This window comes from Oxyura jamaicensis, chromosome 9 (assembly GCF_011077185.1).
Source record: "Oxyura jamaicensis isolate SHBP4307 breed ruddy duck chromosome 9, BPBGC_Ojam_1.0, whole genome shotgun sequence".
NCBI lineage: Eukaryota > Metazoa > Chordata > Aves > Anseriformes > Anatidae > Oxyura > Oxyura jamaicensis.
The window spans coordinates 20,575,211-20,594,501 of NC_048901.1; the positions used below are offsets into that span (position 1 = coordinate 20,575,211).

General features: G+C 45.2%; 1 protein-coding gene across 1 annotated transcript in view; it reads right to left on the reverse strand.

Annotated features, from left to right (window-relative positions):
* FNDC3B (fibronectin type III domain containing 3B) overlaps positions 1 to 19,291 on the reverse strand; it is a 178,688-nt gene that overhangs the window by 131,280 nt on the left and 28,117 nt on the right. Inside the window, exons 2-3 of the mRNA XM_035334452.1 lie at positions 12,248 to 12,386; positions 7,249 to 7,324 (exon numbers count right to left, since the gene is read on the reverse strand). Coding sequence (XP_035190343.1) covers positions 7,249 to 7,324; positions 12,248 to 12,358 — 187 coding nt within the window. The 5' untranslated portion in view covers positions 12,359 to 12,386. The remainder of the gene's footprint in view (positions 1 to 7,248; positions 7,325 to 12,247; positions 12,387 to 19,291) is intronic.

The window sequence follows — 19,291 nt, forward strand, 5'->3', positions numbered from 1 at the left end:
TTCCCTTCTTCTTTGTTCTTTTTAACCCCTCTCCAAGAGACTCTTCCTGACAAAATTATACAAGTAGCTCTTTCTGGTTATAACAGCTCACGCTGGCTTTTATCAAATAAATTCTGCTCTTTAGCTAACTCTGCAAATTGTGTTGTACCACGACGAATTTTTCATTGCGTATACAAAACAAACATGAACCAAAATCAAAAGGCCAACGAATAAAAAGGATAGGAAACCAAACATTTGTCTGTGAGGAGTAGCAATGGAATTTAATAAGGCCAATAGAATTATTTCTCGACTCTTCTGGCCAAGAAATATAACTGCTTCAGATTAAGGAGGCTGCTTATAATTGCTTTACTAACTTAGAACTGTAGCTGCACTAATGCACTTTAAAAAGACTGAAAGCACTGACTAATGTGTTTGCAATGTCTGCAGGCCGAGTAGACTGGGTAAAGAATGTGGATCTTGGATTTGAACAGACTGACACCATTGATTGGAATGTACTGGTTCTACAGCTGAAGGACTATTTTCATTTGAGCAGGACCTACACAGACAACTCAAGCATTCCTGCAGAGCTGGGTTTGTTTTGTACTGAGAGAGACACACGGGTTCTCTATGTTTTGGGAAGAAATCCACAGATATTGGGAGATAGTTAAAAGATTACAGCATGCTGTTATGACACACTGCCTTTAAAAGCATCCCTTCAAATCAGTTTAAACTTATCACACCTGCTGGTCCTCTTGGGTGTAGGTATATACACGTAAACCAAAGAAAGCACAAGCCTCAAAGACAAGGCCTACACATTTACAAAACCAAAACAGCTTGAAATCATGGCCCATTGGGCCATACGCTCCATCATTTGTCTTTTAGTCTGCTGTCCTAACGTTATAGATAAATGCATTTCCCAGCAGCAGATTCCTAGGAATTGAAAAATACAGAAGAGCCACGCTTTCTCTCGCTTTACCAAAGGACAAACTTTCTGCATGAACTCTGCTGGCCCACGTGTTACTCTGCAGCCAAGCAGGACGCCTTGCTGTTCTGTACTTGTACGCTCACAGAGTTGGAGCCTGCCGGCCCTTCTCCCGCCGCCCCTCGGCTCCCAGCCGCCCCGCTCGCGCTCCCGCAGAGGCCACGTCAGCAGGACGTGCGCTGGTGCCAGGTCACATCCCGGCTGTCTGCAGCAGGCAGCCCGCAGCCGCAGAGGCTGGGGAAAGGCTCTCCCTTCCCAGCACGCCTGTGCAGGTCACTGCCGAGCTCCTACGAGATGCTCCGAGCCCCCATGTTCCTCCGCGTGTCACACGCAGCACTGCTCTCCTTTCACTCCTAGAGCATTCACACTAACACTGGGAAAGGAATAACCAACCCAAAATTCAGCTGTGTTCAGGTTTCTTTTTTATTTTTGTCTTGTATCAGGGAATTACATTAAGCAACAGCTACTCATTCACTATACTGCATTAAAAGGGATTTTGAAGGGACTGGACGTTCCACACACCATACCCACTGCAGGTGCATCTTACTCGAGATTTATTCCACATGCATCCAAAGAAACCCCCTATGATTATTCTTAGCATTATCAGATGCAAAGGGGAGAAGCTAAGATTATGCTCACAGTAAACAAAGCATCCTATTGTTTACTTCTGGCTTCTTACACAGTTTCCTATGCTTTATTCTAGTGTGCTAAAAACAAAACCTATGAGATGAAAGGAGATTGGTGCTACAAGCTCACTGACAAGGGAAAAATCCATTCTGATCAAGTTAGCATCTCCTTCCTCTCCCTTCTCACAGATTTCAACACAAGTGATGGAAATGACACAAGCAGAACCTCACTATCCCAAGGTGACCAAATGCTGAAAGGCCAAAATGTCCATATCTGAAAAACAACGGAATAACTACCAGGTACAGAGAGGATAAAAGGCTCCACCACAGCTATTACCTGGTTCATAATGGGGCACCGATGAGAAAACAGGCAGAAAACACTAATTATGCCTCTTACAATTACACAGTTAGGTGTAAGAACTGGTGATTTATAGCTATGCCTTGGAAATACTACATGGAGAGCATCCCGGCACAAGGGCCAGGACTGAACCACAGCCTGGGCATGGCAGCGCTGCACTCAGGAGCTCGCCTGCACGCCGAGGTGAGCACAGCTAGCAGGTGGGACACAGCACCTCCAAAGGATGGTGCTGGTTCAGGTGGTAGAAGAAATATTTTGACTAAATCCAGCAAAGATTGCTTAGAGAGGAATTAAAAAAGAGCACCATGTGATTCCTCCAAAATTGTAGCCCTCCACAATAGGTATTTTCTGGAAGAGACTTGTGCAGATAGCCCTCTTTTGCCCATTGATGGAAAATATGCTAATAAATCAAAAACTTTTTAAAATACGTTGGCATACTAAGAAGGCCAGCGAGGCCTCAGTACTGGAGGCCTGACTTTTCCATCAAATATGAAATCTAAACACCAAGTACCACAAATCAAATGTGATGATGTAAATGAATAGTAAGAGTTGTGCTTTAAAAGATATCAGGGTGAAAAGGGCCCTTACTGTAAAAGATAAAGAAAGCCATCATTTCTTCCTGCTTTGCAGAATTCTGTGTTAATTAATGCAGCTTATTCTGAAAACACTTGTAACAATTGCTTAAAGTTTAACCCGGGACCAACTTATCAGAACCCTGCAGATACTGCAAGAAAGAAGAAAACAAAAGGCAACAACAATAGAACAGCCTGCCAGCCAGAACTTCAGACGAACCTTTCACTTCTTTCCCCTTCCAAAACCAGCCCGTCCTGCCCGAGCCAGGTACCAGCACAGCTCTCCCAGCAGAGCTGTGCTCCCACCACAAGCGCCCTTCCAGCTTTCAGGAAACCTCTCCAAAGCAACACAACTTCAGGTGCTGCTGCTATTTCGGCTCCAAGTAGGAGAGGTGTGCTGATTCACCAGCTGCCTCTGCACCTGCAGAGCAAGGGAAATGCTTTCAGCAGCCGATGCAACAGGTAGATCGATTCTCACAGCTTACTCCAAGTTTGCAGGATTTGGAAGAAGCCAGCTGTCTGAATCTGCATTTTGTGTTCCACCTCCTCAGGCTTCTTTCGTCCCCATCTTTGGCCCTCCATCCTCCAGCTCCCTCGGGTATTCCCTTCCCTGCTCTAATCTCGGCCTCCCCTGCCTCCACCCAGCAACTATCAGTCATTTGCTTACACGATGTCCCATCTATTTTCAACTTTTTCCTTTCCTCCAAGAAACTGAGTCACTTCCTTATTTCCAATCTCATACTAAAGGGAAAAATAAAGGACTTCTTTTTTGGTTTGCTTAGACTAAACTGGACACTAACAGCCTTTTTTCTCTTACATACACATTCCTCCTACATAAATCTACACTCCTTTAGTCCTTAATATTCTCTATTTCTTCTCATTTTCACCAGATCTGCTAGTGAAAATCCTTTTTTTGTTAAAAACTTGTTTAAAAAAGACAGTCCTGAGCTAGTATCAATTTTCATCATTTATTTGAAGAAACCCACCCACACAAATTAAAGGAATAATAATTCCAGAAAATCTTTCATTTGAGAAACCACTGCTAGATTTTTAGCATACTTCTTGCCTTCCTCTTGAGCTGCTTGCTTTTAGAGCTAAGCAAAAAAGCTTAACTCTAAAAGCGGAAAAAGCGGCACAGAAATTCATGCATTCTTGGTTTTACAAGATAAGAACAAAGAAAGGCCCTACAGAGCTTCACATTCAGCAAAATGCTTGAAATATTAGTTGAAACAAACATCAATATCAGTAATCTGTGTGTGCTTATTATCCCTTTTTCATTACAAAATGTAGCCACTCCATGCGCCACCCAAAGGCATCATTTACTCGGATGCTCATGTTTAACACACTACAACCCTTCCATTCCACAGCAAATTTACACCTTGTTCCTGAAAACATCACGAAACAAAACCCCACTTAATGCAGAGTCTTGTTGGCCCATGCAATGCTAGGATCGAAGCACAATTTCCTTTCACTGTTTTTGTTTTTTTATGTAAGTTTTGTGCTTCAGGATTCCACGCCTAGGCTGTGATATTGAACAATCCCAGGCTGCAGATAAGTTTCAAGCGCCTATTTCCAACAGCATGCGCTAGAGATATAATACACCCAGGAATTATATACATTAATCATGCCAGGTGCTGTTTTGCTACATGTTCTAGCCTTTCCTCTTTGTCACAGGCTTTTCACATGCTACGCATACATGCAGAAAATTACAGAACAGCAAACTTTGTCTGGCTTGCTCGTGGTAGAAAATAATTCCCAGCTTGCCTATCATTTAGACTGATGGCAACAAAAAATACATTTAGCAATAATTGAGCAATTCTGTGCAATCAATAGATAGAAGTGTTATTCAGCCTCCATCAAGGTCTCTGGACGTGCATTTTCAACGTGTGCTTGACAAGCAAATTCAAGTTGTGCCAAGAATACTCATTTTGTCTGTATTATTCATCCCACTGCGCACTGCACGTGACACCTTGGCATTGCTGCCTTCCAGGGCAAAAAGCACTCAAGGATGCTAGGGTAAAACTCCACTGCCGCAAGCTACGCCCCAACTCTGCTGTGCTTTTAAGTAATGTAGCATGTAACGCTGTTCTCATGCAGCAATGGAAGTTCCTACCAGAGATCTTAGGGCATTGTGCCAGTCTTCAGCCAGACACGAGGGAAAACAGGACTTCCCAAACAAGTCAAATCCAACCAAAAGGTAACCATACTCTATTTTAGCTGAGGTTTGGTGCTGAGAGCTCCATTTAAGTGAAGACTTCCCCCAAGGTTCAGCAGCTGCAGGCATAGGCAGCACCCACGGAGTGCAGCACGGCACGAAGGGGCCATCCTGCCACGCTCCCAGCGCCACCGCTGGCTTCTGAAGCATACAAATACCTCGTTTCTCAGCGTTTGGGGGGTTATTTTATCTGACTGCATTACAGTCAGATCATATTCCACGTTTGAAGCACGTACTTAGTTCAGCAATATAAAGAGTTCACAAAAATCCAGCATGAAGAACATTGGAATTTTCAGCAAGAATTTAACAGCACATACAAATAAACGTGTGGCTTTGCAATCAATACAAACAAACAGCTCTACCAAAAACCAGGAGACAATCTTACACCATGAATTCTAAATGAATGTTATCAAAGGCTGCTGACGAGCACCAAACAAGCCCTGCTGGCACAAATAGGTTAAATTACGGGAAATACAGAATAAAGAGGTTTCAAGTTGCGTTCATTTAAATATGTTGCCTGAACAAGACTTCAAACGTGAAAAAATATAAATAAATGTTGTCATAATTATATTTCTAATGGAAAAAGAATAATGTACTAGCCAATATAAAAGCATTCATGTCAAATAAAAGCACCTGACTTTATTACTCTGTTAATTGCCATGAGGACCAGTTGCTTACCACACAGCATGCTGGCTATAAATCTCAACAAGTAGTTTTAAATTGCTGCTATTATTGCTCATCTATGCTGAATAATCCTGGATGGTGTTCAGAGGAGCTTCTGTAATATCTATCTCAAACAACTATTAATTCCTTATTTCCATGGGGATGAAATTTCACATAACAAAAATATCCAGCTCTTAGGTACATCCAGACAGCTCATGGACACACACATCCTGTTCACTTGGGTGACCTTATCCCGAAGAGCATTTCCTGATGATGTCGATCCATGGCTGTTTGTTTGTTGTTGCTGGTTTTGTTTGGTTTTGGTTTAAGTATTTGGATAACTAACAAATAAAAATATCATATTCATATTTATTTTGACATTTTTAAATCTGAGATGCTTCCAAAACACAGAGAGGATGTTCTGCATAGTTAGGATTTTAGTAGGATTGTCTCCCCAATCTTTCAGGCCATAGCATTAGGCTAACCTTTGGAGAAATGCAGGTCAGCTTTTAGACACAGGCTGTCCTTCTGCACGGTGCCACCCAGATGCAGAGGCATCGCTTCCTGAGAGTCCCACCCACTGCTGGCAACGAGAGATGTGAGGGAGGCAGTCACAGAGATGTTCCTCCTGTGACTCAAGAGCGTGCCACGTGAGGTTCAAACACACACAGGGGACACCACTGGTCCCACTCTGATGCTTTAAAAGCAGATGGTTGGATAAGGTGACCTCCAGAGGCCTCTTCTAATCTAAATTTTAATAAAAAGCATAATTATCCTTGAGTAGTATGACTTCAGGGTTCAATGCAGTCCAAGAAACAGTCTGTCTTGTGCGGATTTGAATTCCACAGTCAAAATACAGGGGTAATTTGCTAGCTAGACAATTATCATTAGATTGATTCTTTCTCATCCAGTACTATTATTTTTTTTAGGAAAGGTTTTTGAATGAGTAGCCCAGTGAGGTTGCTGCTTAATGACCTAAGAGCTGGAAAGGACAGGGAAGGCAACATCACCCTTCTCAAAAGAAAAGATAGGGTTATAAGCTCAAAAAAAAACAAACACTGAAAACAGTATGCAAAGTCTATTCTCTTTAAACACTGGTTTAACCTTTTTGTATTTACTGTAGACAGCATTATAACTAAGCAATTATATGATTCCCTTCAAAGCTGTATTTGCTACTAGCTAGAAACCTCTTTTTTATAGTACTTAATAGACAATCTGGAAGGTCTTTTGTCAATTCTCCCTTCAGACCTGTTAAAAGATTTTGTGTGGTCCCTCTTATAAAGGAGAGAAACACAATTTATCATATTTACACAACCTTACAGGGAAGAAAAAACAGCAATCAAAAGAGTGCTTAAATGTTTTCATTCAATACCACATAATTAACCAGCTCTGGTTTTAAAGAACCAATTAAAAATTCTGCTCAAAGCCAATTGACTTCTCCAAGCACTCTGCCATGTCTGCACTCCTCTGTTGACTTTCTGTCACTCCTGATGCCTGTGAGAACAAAATTGCTTCTGTATGCGTGTGGATATGCATTTAATTGTTACTAGCTTCAAATTTAACTCGGTAACTGTTTGTATTCACCCTTTGGTTATAAGGAAATGTACATATTTATAAAAATGCTGATGAATGAACTAAAGAAGAAGAGAGAGCTCCTGAACTTGCAAGAAATTCATGACTTGTTTCTAAGACACCAAAATCCTACAACACATATGGTAGTCATGTCTGCAACTTCCCACTCTTAAGTGCTTCACTGCATTTCCACAGCTGCATGACATTTTTGTAGAGATTAGAAGACAAGTTTTTCTACAACACAGACAGATGCTCATCTGCATGTTCCAGTAGCCTCTTACCTTGAATGCACTGCAGGGTTCCATCTTCTGCCCTTATTGTAAAGGTTTCACCTGGATTGACTTGAACCAAAAAGACCTGCCAAAAGAAAAAACACATTTGTTTCACTGTTTCTTCAACCCAAGGTGTGTTACCAGTACTTCAGGTGCCACATGGCAGGGTGGGGAGAGGAACTGACCAAACTAACTACATCCTCAGGTACCAGCAGGGTTCAGGAACCAGAGGAGATTTAAAGCTTGCCTACTCAGCAAAATCTCCAGAGCCGAAATAAAGATTTAACTTAGTTGTGCAGAGGTGAGAATGGCAGCTTCCACCACCGAACCCCTGACAGCGTGTTTAACCTGGCTAAATGCTCGTAGCGGCCGACATAAATCTTTATAGACACCACACTTCAGAGCAGACTGCAGGAATTATCAGGCCATGCCATGGTATCAAGTTCACAGCAACACAAGTCCCTGGCAGTACAATGGGAATTGATCCACTGCATTTTTTTAATTGTATCCTTCAGTCCCACACATAACAAATCTTAATTAGGCAAAATCCATAGACACACAGTTCAGCAGTTGAACACAAAGCTAATTAATAAACTGTGTAACTCACAATATGATAATAAAATCAGTGTATCACGCCTTGTCTCCCGTTGCTCAATTCTGCAGATAGCAATGCTACCAGACCACGAAGTGTCAAAACACATCCCCCACACCCTTCGTGCAAGTAAAATGGGTCTCGTAAAGAGTAAAACTCATCTTACTCTTGGTTGGCAGGGGGTGAGCTTAGCACAAGCTACTGCGAGACTGCAAAAACACGTTAATACCCCAAGACCTTGCTGCCTGTCTTAATTTCAACCCACAGCTAATTGGGGCTTGATCCTGACAGCTCCGTGGGCACCAAAGCAACGCGGGGGACTCAACAGCTGCAGAGCAGGAGGACTTCTGGGCTCCATTTACCAAGCACCATGCAAAGCTCAGCACAAGCTGCACTCCTCTTTATTAATTTTCAGGTGTCTAAAGTCAGGAGGGGGAGTGGTCTGAAAATTTACTGGTTAGACTCATTTCCCTAATGAAGAGTTTCACTGGGGGCAAGTGACCCCATTTTTTCCATGCTCTTGCTGGTTGTGAAATTTATTCAAAGACTTTAAACACACTCCTGTTAACTCTGCATTGCTAGAAAATGATTCAATATCTGAATTAATCTCGGTACACATTGAAAACACAGATCTACATCTTTTTGTGAAATCTCTCCCAAAATGTAGGTCTAGTCTTTATACGCTGGGACACCTGCACGCAGAATTTAATCATTCAATCTGGGATGACAGAATGTGAATTAGCGTTGTGTTTCTGAAGCCCTTATACTAAATGCATAGGGTAATTATTGCCTGTGTGACCTTCTGAATTACAGTAATCCTACAGAAATCCATTACTGCTGCAACATTTTTAAAGCACAAAGCTGGAAATCAGAGGAGCGACATACGAAAGCCATTATTTTGTCTGAAACAATAATTTCTCAGAAGGCTGATCGGGGTGGATCTGATCCAGCAGCCAGACCACAATGAATGGTTCAGAGCAGATAAGAGGCACAAAGCCATCCCAGCCCCAACCTCCCAACAGTTGGCGTCTAAGTGACAGCACCGAAGGGCTCTTTTGCTGCGAGCAGCCACGCATCGTCCACAACAGGACACAGGCATCTGCTCACAGGAAGGGCAGAGCAGGCCAGTGCCACTCAGCTTAAACAAAAAGTTAAAAAGCAACCTGAACACAGACGCAGAGAATCATAAAAAATATTTATTTAGCTCATTGGCATTGTATGTTAGCAGCTCTAAAGCCGGTCCCTTATTAAGGAGCCTAACAGACAGGAGGGCTGCAGCTTCCTACCCCAGTTCCTCTTCCATGCTTCAAAAGCATGCCTTGTTTCTGAAACTTTTAATTAAAATCTAAGTAATAAAAAAAAAGTCTAAGGGTTATGTCTCTATTTCAGTGAACACACAGAATCTTTAATTGCCCCGTGTCCCTTACAGCACCAGCACCCCAAGGATGAGCGTTTCCCAGCCCCTTCCTGGTGCTGCCAAGGAGGGTCAGCGAGCTCCAGCCCCACGGCTTCCTGCACACACAGCTCCGCTTGTGCCAGCAGCACGGTCCCAAAGGCTTTCCCCTTTCCCTCCCAAATACTCAGACGTTTGGTAAATCCACCTCGCGTGGAAGCCCAGCCTAAGCTGTTGCATCGCCATAGAGAGCTTGAGTCTGCGTAACGCTTCCATGCATTTTGCATTTGAGAATGCCACTCGTGTTATTTAAGCAGCCACATTTGCTAACGCTGACTGATGGTATGAAGCTGCACAAATATTTATACTAACACACGTGCCCAGTCTGGCAGTAATTGCTGCATCCAGACTGCATTTTCAGGACGAGCCCAGCACGTGTCACTCGCATCGCCCTCACTCCTGCCACCGATTCCCACGTCACGGGACCGGGGAAGAGGCGCAGGGACCTGCCACCTGCATCCAGCACGGGCTCAAGGCTCAGGCTCAGGAATACGAAGTTGGGGACACAGCGGGTGAACGGTCACACACAAGACAGAGAACGCTACCTGATCAGGTCCATGGGCACGCACCCATCTCATGGAGCTGCTGTTAACTTAGACAAACCTTTTCTAATCACGCTCAAGGAAATCCACCACTAAAACAAGGCACTGCCTTCTGCATGTTTTGCTGCAGATCACCCATGAGTAGGAGCAAGCAGGAGACATTCATTTGCATCCACTCAGTGAAACGCAACCCAATGCTTAATGTAAAATAGTTCCACTTGTAAGAGAACCTTTTCCTTGTTCAGGTCAAACAGCCACTTGCACTGCTTTAGCATAGGGAAAAATCTGCCTTAAAGGATTTCCACAGAAGCAAATTTTCCCTTCTCTGCTCAGGTGTACCAGGCTCCACACCGCTGGGTGAGGTGGCATCACAGGGCTTATCTGGCATCCAGCCACAGGCTCTTCACAAATGCGTTATGAACTATTAAAATGTACTGTATTTACACTTCATACAGTGCAAAAACAAGCAGCTTAGAAGCAGAAAGAGGCATCAGCAGCTCTGGAAGGGACATGAGAGCATTAAATACAGAAGCAGTAGTAGAAATTAAGTATGGAAAACTTGGAAAAAAAAGGAGATGATACAAATGCCATTTTGGGTAGCATAGTGAAGAGGAATTACCGTCAAGCAGGCAGAGACAGTCTCAGCTCTGCCCTGTACAGCTATGCAACTTATCCCCAGGAAGATTAAAAATAAATAAATTAAATGCTCCTGTGCAATTGCCTTATGCTACAGCAGTGATTACTGGCAGAACTCCCTCCTGCAGCACTCTCCATCTGGCTGCTGGTAACAGCTAAGGGATTTTACCAGCCTCAGTCTGCTCTTTTCTACATTCAGGGACTGGTCTTTTGAGAAAAATCTCTCTCAGGCTCGGAGTTCCTAAGAACAGCGGTAGCACAGCCCTGCAAAGAGTCGTGCTGGTGAAGCTGAGGCTCACTTATCTAATAAAGCACGTGGGTGAGCAACAGCCAGTGCACCCAGAGCATCTCACCAGGAACAGCAAGGGCACCGTCAGCTTTGGAGAGGAGGTACGGATCTGTGCATCGGCCCCGCTGCAGTCTCAAAGTCAGCGTGCCCTGTCTCTCACCAGCTGGGCCATGATGCTGTCTGCCACAGCTTCTAAGAGACTGTAATTACACCCTGGGCAAGCACATGTCCCTGTCAAATTTGCACCTATTTATGGAGCACCGTAAGCATCTTTATTAAGGAAGTCGTTCTTACATGGAACGGATCTGACAACTCTTCCTGCCTTACAAGTAACTGAGATAGCTCTTTCAACAAGCATGCAACAACTGAAATATGATAAAAGCAATTGATGCAGTCCCTTTGCTGCTACACTACGCTAAGGTCAAGCAAAGTGCTTATTCCATTTTCATTCAATTTTAGAACTACAGTTTTTAAAAGTGGAAACACTACCTAAAGCTTCGGGAACAGGGTGAAAATGATAAGCAATAAAGGCACCTAAGCAGTGCAACATATGAGGGCATAACCAGGCTACAGGCACAAAAATAAAGTCGGACAGAAAACTGGTATTCCATCTACAAGCAGTTAAAGACATGAGATAGGAACTATTCTCACTGAAGGTCTACAACCATCACCCAACAAGCACACGTGCAGAAGAGGAACCTGACCCAGAACCGTTCTGCTGACTCACATTTCTGCAGCACAGCGCATGCAATTGCACTACATCAGCAATTCTTTCTCCAGAACACTGGATGAGAAGCTGGTTTAAAGGCAACGGAGGCCTCTGCCAGGCAAGGCTGCTGAATCATCACTGACGGGGAAATTCAAAGTTCGACTTAGAACCCCACCTCAAAGCAAAGCACTCCATTTATTCGTTCTGTAATGCACAAGGACCCACTGGACAGTCCGCCCTGGTAAATGCAGCAAGGAGGAAAGGGCCTAAGGAATAATTATGGTACTTGGTATCAGTAAAACCATCCCTTCACTTAAGCATATTAATAATGGACTTGGTGAATAGAGCCATTACAAGCTCGCTTTATTTTCTCAAGGTGCAGCACACGGTGCAGAAATAAACTTCTAAAAAAATCACAGCAATGAAAATCCTGCCTTGTTTTGCAAATCCAGATAAGCTAACAGACTTGGAAGAAAAGGGGAATCATTCTTCCTTTGTGGTTAGTGTAGCTCAAAATAAGTTTGGGGGGAAGAACAAATGATCAATGGAATGAGAAGTAACAGAATGACATTTTGTATTGATTCATGAAGGAGTTTGTTTCTATCTCGTTTAAAATACCTTGTTGAAATGCCTCAAATGAGGAGGGAACTAAATTGAATAATACAGAAAAATTGCTCGGGCAGGGGTGCTACAAAGAGGAAGATGACAAGCCTGGGAATTTACCAACCATCAGCTTCAACCTCCAGGCTGTCAGAAGACAAAGACAACCTCTGCAGAGCGCACTGACCTGCTGTGATCCATCGCCGTTCACGATGTGAGGCATCATGGCTACCTCCCCATTCAGCAACGGTGGCAGCTCCAGCGGGATCTGGTCGGTCATCATCATTGTGACGTACATTCATGGAGAATTTTCCTCGACGGGCTTCCTGCAAGAGAAGCATCGGTTAGAGACTCTGCAAGCCCCTCGTGTGCTTTCGTGGATTTCGCCGTCAAGGCAGCAACCCAAGCAGGACACCCCCTGTGGTAACAGGATGCACACATGAGGCACTGAAGAAATCAGCAGGCTTTAAATGTTAGATCAAGATCACGGGTAAGTCAAGCTTCTGTGTGAGATTTCCAAAAAACAAACCGGCCAGTTTCAACAAACTTTCCACTCCTTCCCGCGACTGCAAACCTGAGCCCCCATCTCAGAGCTGAAACAGGCAAGTTCCGAGATGCTCGGAGGGAGATTTGCTCGGCTCCTACCGATCAGCATCCTGATTGCTGCCCCAGCTCTGCAGAACACAGTGCCTGCACAGTTAGGACGCGTTTCCCTTGAAACCCATCCGTGTCACTCGATCCCCACAGTTCAAAGCCAAGCAGCGTTATTTTCTGTCTAGGCCCTGTAACAGCGAGAACCAACGGCTATAGCACAATAGCAAACTTTCACTTAATCACGATGCAAAGGAGAAGGGTTTCTGCTGGAGCAGGAGGGGCGGCACAGCCCCACTGGGCACCTCGTACTCTACAGAGGGCAACAGAGCACAGTGCAAGATCCCACTTCAGAGCCTGCAGGGAACCGCTTTTAGCGCTCCCTCCCTCCTAACAGCTCGCTGATGTGTTATTTAAACATCACTAAAACCATTGCTCTGTAAAAACAAGCCTTAAACCCACATTAACAGTCACCCATTAAAGGTATGCCCCATCATACTGTTTTATGGGGCAATAATCCACCTCTTTAGTGAATAAAATGGATGACCTAACCCCACAGCTTACGTAGACTTCTGCGCAAAACCTACACAAGCCAACCTGATGTAGTGGTCACGCAACCTCCCTATTCTCTCATGCCAGAGATTCCCAAAGTCCTCCCAGGACAGGACCACCAGGATATAAAGAGGGGAATTTCTGGCAACGAGCAACAGGCAAAACCCTGCTCACGAGTCAAATGCTGTAGAGCTGGCACCCCACCACCCGCACCCTCCGGCCACCCCTGTCCCACCCACACGGTACCAGGGCTAGCAGCGTGATTGTTTCTCAGAAGACACGCAGGCTCAGCCCTGCTTCTTCATCCACACACCCAAAAACCATTTTAAATCTTCATTTACCCTAGCACCAAGGCTGGCACAGCTCGCCCAGCTCCTTCTGACTTGCTTACTGGCGTGAGAGCGCGGCGTTGCTAATCGTCACCGCCCCGGGGTATAAATAGAGGCAGGCTATTTTCATGTATCTCTACATGCAACGTCTCCTGCTGCTGGAGCTGTAATTACAGGACAGACTCTCAGAAGGCCTGGGAAGCGGCTCCAGCAGACAGCCGGCCCTACTCCTGTCAAGCCATCCCCGCAGTGCCTGGCACGGCCGGGACCTCACCCAGCACCACTGCCCCGAACAACTCATCCTACCCCGCACCCAAGGGCAGCCACCACGTGCTCCCAGATGGGATCAGAGCTCGATTCTGCTCAAATCTCGGTGGCAAATACCCCCTGCCTTTAGCAGCACAGGGCGCACAGCCCCAGCTCTAGCAGCCTGCCCGGCAGCCCAGGCGCCCGGCCCGGCCCATTTTCCATCCTTAAGCTTTGCAGTCTTTGGAGTTTCCTCCTAAACCTTTTGGTTTTCAGTACCTCCAAGTCTCAGGTTTTGATTTTCAGAAAGATGCATGTTCACAACTAAAAATTATAGGTGTTTGCTGGGGGGAGGTGAGGGAAAGGAGCAGTGTGTTGTGTGGGGGTGTGGTTGGTTTCGGGTCCTGTTGTTTGTTTACGTGCTTGTGTTTAATGATGAATACGAGAATGTAAGCTGCTGAATCATTTCTTAACTGCGTGGGGTTAAGAAAAGCACTACAAAAGGCTAATAGTGAACACCCGTGAGAACATGAGTTCATTGCTTTCAGTGGAAATAGATTCATTTAGTCAGTACTTCCTTGTACCTTTACCTACATTGCCTTTATACAGGATTTGTGTATATACACACACAGGTATATGGATATATATTCATACATGAATAAGTCATGTGATATAAAAAAATGCAAGCTCAATAGCTCCTATTCCAAACGCGTGGCAAACAATACCCAGCCCCCAAGCAAATGACACATCCATCCGAAAGTCCCGCGACTGGAAGCGTCACGCCATTTCTATTTTCTTAAGGAAAAAAAGCCAGACTGTAGCTGGAAGCTACATATTTTCCGAGTAATATTTCCATTCCAGGCACAACAACCAATATGTTGACGTTTATTTGCTATATGTCATTATTTAAAGTTTTACAGCTGCATTCCTTTTGCTTTATTAATGGTTTGTCACCACAGCCATGTCTACACTTGCCTCACTTTGGGAGGAAAAAAAAAGAAGAAAGGACAAACTAAGAACGGCTCCCTTCACTTGTCAGGTCTGGTACGGCTCCGCCAGCGACAGCGCTGGCTACAATACACAGCTGGCCACAGGCTTCTTCGCTTGTATTTTACTTTTAGGTAAGCAGTGTTTCACACAGAGGTGCTCCATGCAGAGTGAGATCCGACAGGGTTAAAACACCTACCGCGGGGCTGAGTGGCAGGCTTCATGTCAAAGGAAGCAGCTTTGGAAGCTGCTTCCCATGGCTTTTTAGCTTGTTCTCTCACACACTCTGCTTAACACAGATTTATTCACCATGCATTCACACCCCTCCTGAAAACCCGAGCTCCCCCCACCTCGGGAGCTGCTCAGATAACCAAGCTTCACTCATACAAAGAAGAGGTTTGAACACAGGCACTTTTTTTTTTTCCTGTAAATTTAGGAACATCACTGGAAGAAAACCCCAGACAAGGGCTCAAAGGGCCAGGTCGCATTTCAGGATATGAGAACTCTTCCTCAGTTAAAATACGAACTGCCAAATCCTAACCCACAACCTTTTTTTTTCAGGTACTAACTCAAATTTGGGGTTTTGTCTAGAAAGCTGACTACATTTAAATTTAAAAAAGATATTTCCTGTGCGTCTACATTCCCTGGCTTTGGCTGGGACGCAGCTCAGAAACGCCAGCGCTCGGCCAGAGGCTGCATTTCCCCGTCTGCTCCCTCCAGGAACACGGGAATCACAGCACGGCCCGCACCGCTGCTAGAGCGGGGAAGTGGAAACAACCGCCCGGGTTCCAGTTTCTGTCCCCAAACCGAGCTTCCAAACCTTTGGGTTGCTGCAAGTCACCGCTGCAGACCTGATTTTTCGACTCAATGCTGCAGTCCTGCACTGATCAGCGAGATGACTCTGCTAAATTAATTCAATATGTGAATTAGTAAGGCATAAATTAGCTACACATGGCAACAGAGAAAAAATTAGAAGAAACAGAGCAGAACAAAGTGTAACTATCTGAACCCAATTTCCATGTAAGGCGAATTAATATGACCCACGGCGTTACGTCAGAATTAGCCTTAAATTCCGAAGCAGACTGAATCGCAGGAAGATAACCAAGACCAACTTTTCCTAGAAGGTTTTGCCCGTGCAGTTAATGGGGGTATAAGTCAAGAACATTGTTCTTTTTGTGATTTTTTCCCACCTTTTCTCTTTTACAAAGCCAACGAACCTCTTCCGGCTAAGGCAAACTAATTCAAGAAAACCTGGCAAAAGTACGAGGAATTCTAGATATCGAGCCCTGAAACTGTCTGCTGTAAAGGCCAGATTTCTCTTGTATGGTACAGACCGCTAGAAGCTTCTGAATCAAGCATTCTCCTTTTTATCAGAATCCCCTGAAATTACCGAAGTTATTACATGAAACAGTTTTCTTGCAACAAGTTTTCTCAACTAATTATTCAGAACTGTGAAACACTCCCCATTGAGGCTGGGAGAGAAGCGGAGGCAGAAGCGTCAGAACCAAGTTTGTTTGGGTTTAGAACATCACGTTAGATAGGCTAATGGGAGCTCCTTTCCACCACCATGGAGAGCTAAATACGTATTTATTTATGTGTGTGTGTGTTAAATACAAATCTAAACGTATCACACGTGAGTGTTCTCATACCAGCCCCTCTCCCAAGCCCTCTGCTCCCATTCTCACGGGATCAGTGACCGCCTTTTGCCCAGCACTTGCTGAAAGCAACCCACTGCAGCACAAACTTCCTTGGTAACTTACAGCGATGGGGACAAGCTAGCCCAGGTGTGATGTCAAAATCCAGTCTCTGGAAGCTACAAGAGATCCAGTGGCCAGCAGTGCCTTAAAAGTGACTGCTTCTGCCTGCACCAGCTCTTTTTCCTGTTTTTTCCCCTTCTGCCTGCCCTGGGGCGCACCAGACTCTCCAACAAGCACGTTCAGAAGCTGGCATTTGCATGAGCACAGAAAGCCAGCATTCCTGCTATCTTATCCGCACCCTCATCACCCGGCCAGCCCCTGCCCTCCACCTTCGTTTGCACAGTTGGGCTGAGCACAATGCGGGTTCCTCAGCCCGCTTTGTTGCATCAACCCCAAATACTTGCGTTGTCGTAGCCCGGGTAAGAGCACGAAGGAATTGTTTAAGATAGCATTGCCATGATTAAAAAATGTGTGGCATCGTGGGCTGGTGTGAGAGGGAATCCCAGCTAGCCCCACAGCAATGTCAGACAGGCTCTGGCAACTGGGGAGGCTCAAATATTTCTAGAGGTAAGCCCAGGCAAGGAAAGAAAGCGAAATGCACAAAATAAGGAAATCCTTCGGCATTCGCAGCAGCCATTACCTGCAGCACAGATTATCCCTCCTTAAAAAGAAGCACTCACAGAACCATTTGCTATTTTCCAGGAGCCTGTTTGTGGAACTGAAGAACTCTGTCAAAGGCCGGTGTGGGAAATCACAGCGCTGCTGAGCCTGGTACAGCTGAAGGAAGCGGTGCTTCTTCCAGAGAGGCTTCGAACTGCCTCCCCCAGAGAAAAACAGCTAAGGGAAAAATTGCAGGTATGTTTCCGTATGTCCACACAGAGTACGTATACACACACCCACAAACTTGTTTATTTAGGGACATACTCAGGCGCTCAGAATTTGAAATGAGTGCGTGAGCCACTCGGAAGGCTCCTAATGGGAAGCGCTTGGTGTGCGTGCCATTAGCAGCGCCGGGGCTTGCATGCAAGGGATGAAAGGGCTTACACACAGCCCCGGTCTGCTATTGTTGTATTGCATACAGCACATGTTGAAATTTCAGATTAATTAAAACACATAACACCATTATGTTCGCGCTGAAAAGCGGTGGAAGCGCTGCGGTAAATGTAGCTGCTTTCAAGAGGCTCTTGCCATGGCTTGCCACTTGAATTCAGAAAGGAGTGGTAATAATTGTTCATGTAGAAAAGCCTCTTGAGACATGAGCAGTACCTGGAGGTATGCACACAGATGGCTGGTCAAGGCACTAACAGTCTGGAATTTGTCTTGTCCGATGTGTGTTCATTAGTTTAGTTCACTCACATCCGTCTGAGGAACCATTTAAACGTAAAAGCATTCTTTCTGCGTTTAATTGCAAACACGGTAGATTAATCTGAAAGCAGCCAGACGGGCTTATTCGTAACAGTTTGGAGCACATACATGCGATTGGAAGAATCTATTGCAGCAGAGAAAACATTACAGAGAACGCCCACCTCCAGAGCTGGGTGGCACAGAGCGACGGCCGCCTGCCCACCGCGCCGCCTGGCTCCCAGCGCGGCTACCACCAGCTGCATCCTACCTCCAGCAGGCTGGGAAGCATAAACATCCCCCCAGAACTTAACCGCTGGAATTAACCAGCGGGTTTTCCCCTCCGGTTGATTTTTATTTCGAACAGCAATACAATTGCATGTTCAATTCCAACTTTAGAGACGGGATTATCGGAAGTATTCCATTTTAGAGGAGATGGAGTGAAGTTAATGGAAGTTTCCCCAAACTAGGGTGAGATTAATAATACTACGTAATGCTATTACGGAACTTCCAGTAGTTCGCAGTTATTCGGGCCTATAATTTGACCTCACGGTTTTGAAGACTCCACTATTTTAGGGAGATGCATTTTGCAATCCAACCAGCAGCGCACACGTTGGGTACGTCTATAATTTTGGAACAGCCAAATGGTAAAAATGGATCCTCCCTCAGCTGGGGGATGAGCTGGAATATCGAAATATGGCCTTAGGCATTATGCATTTGCCTACCTGTACCTCAGCAGGTCCTTTTCAAGCCACAGACGGGCATTTCACATCACGATGGCTTTTACCCACCTGGCCAAAAGCACAAACTGGGTGCACGATAGCATCTGTGCCACTCTGTAGTTCATGAGTTATGTGCTTGTTCTGCTTTGTCATACTAAATACCAGGCCTAAACAAAGAGCCGGACAGCCTACAACAAAATTACACCAAGAACAGAGGGCCCAGACGCCAGGCTGGCCATCCACGAGCATGAGAACTTCAAAGGCACACGGGGGTGAGCACTGAGACCGGGCTGAGGTCAGACAGCATCATGCGGGAGCATCTCATTTCGTCAGGCAAGCACAACTCATCAACTTGTAATAGCTCTGATGAAATACCAGAAAAAAGCGCGCGAGCTGATGCACAAAGGAGCCTTTTACTGAGGACAACTAGCTTTCCCCTGGTTTTCCAGCAGGGAATCTTACGAAAACTTCTCGAAGGAGCCTGCACAGGGCTGGAGTCCAACACGCCCCGAAGGCGCTTGCAGCCAGATAATGGCACTGAATTTGAGTGAATAAAGCACAACAAAACTGAAATAGATATCCAATGATTTTATTAAGCTTACATTAGCTACACCCAAGCAGAAACCTCAAGCACAAAAGCTACTCCAATGACTTCCCAGCAGTCTCACTTCTGCACATCACATTGTAACTGCAAACCAGCCTGCTGCTCAAAATCGGTTCCGAGGCACACAGGCACCCCGAGGCACACAGGCACCCCGAGGCACAC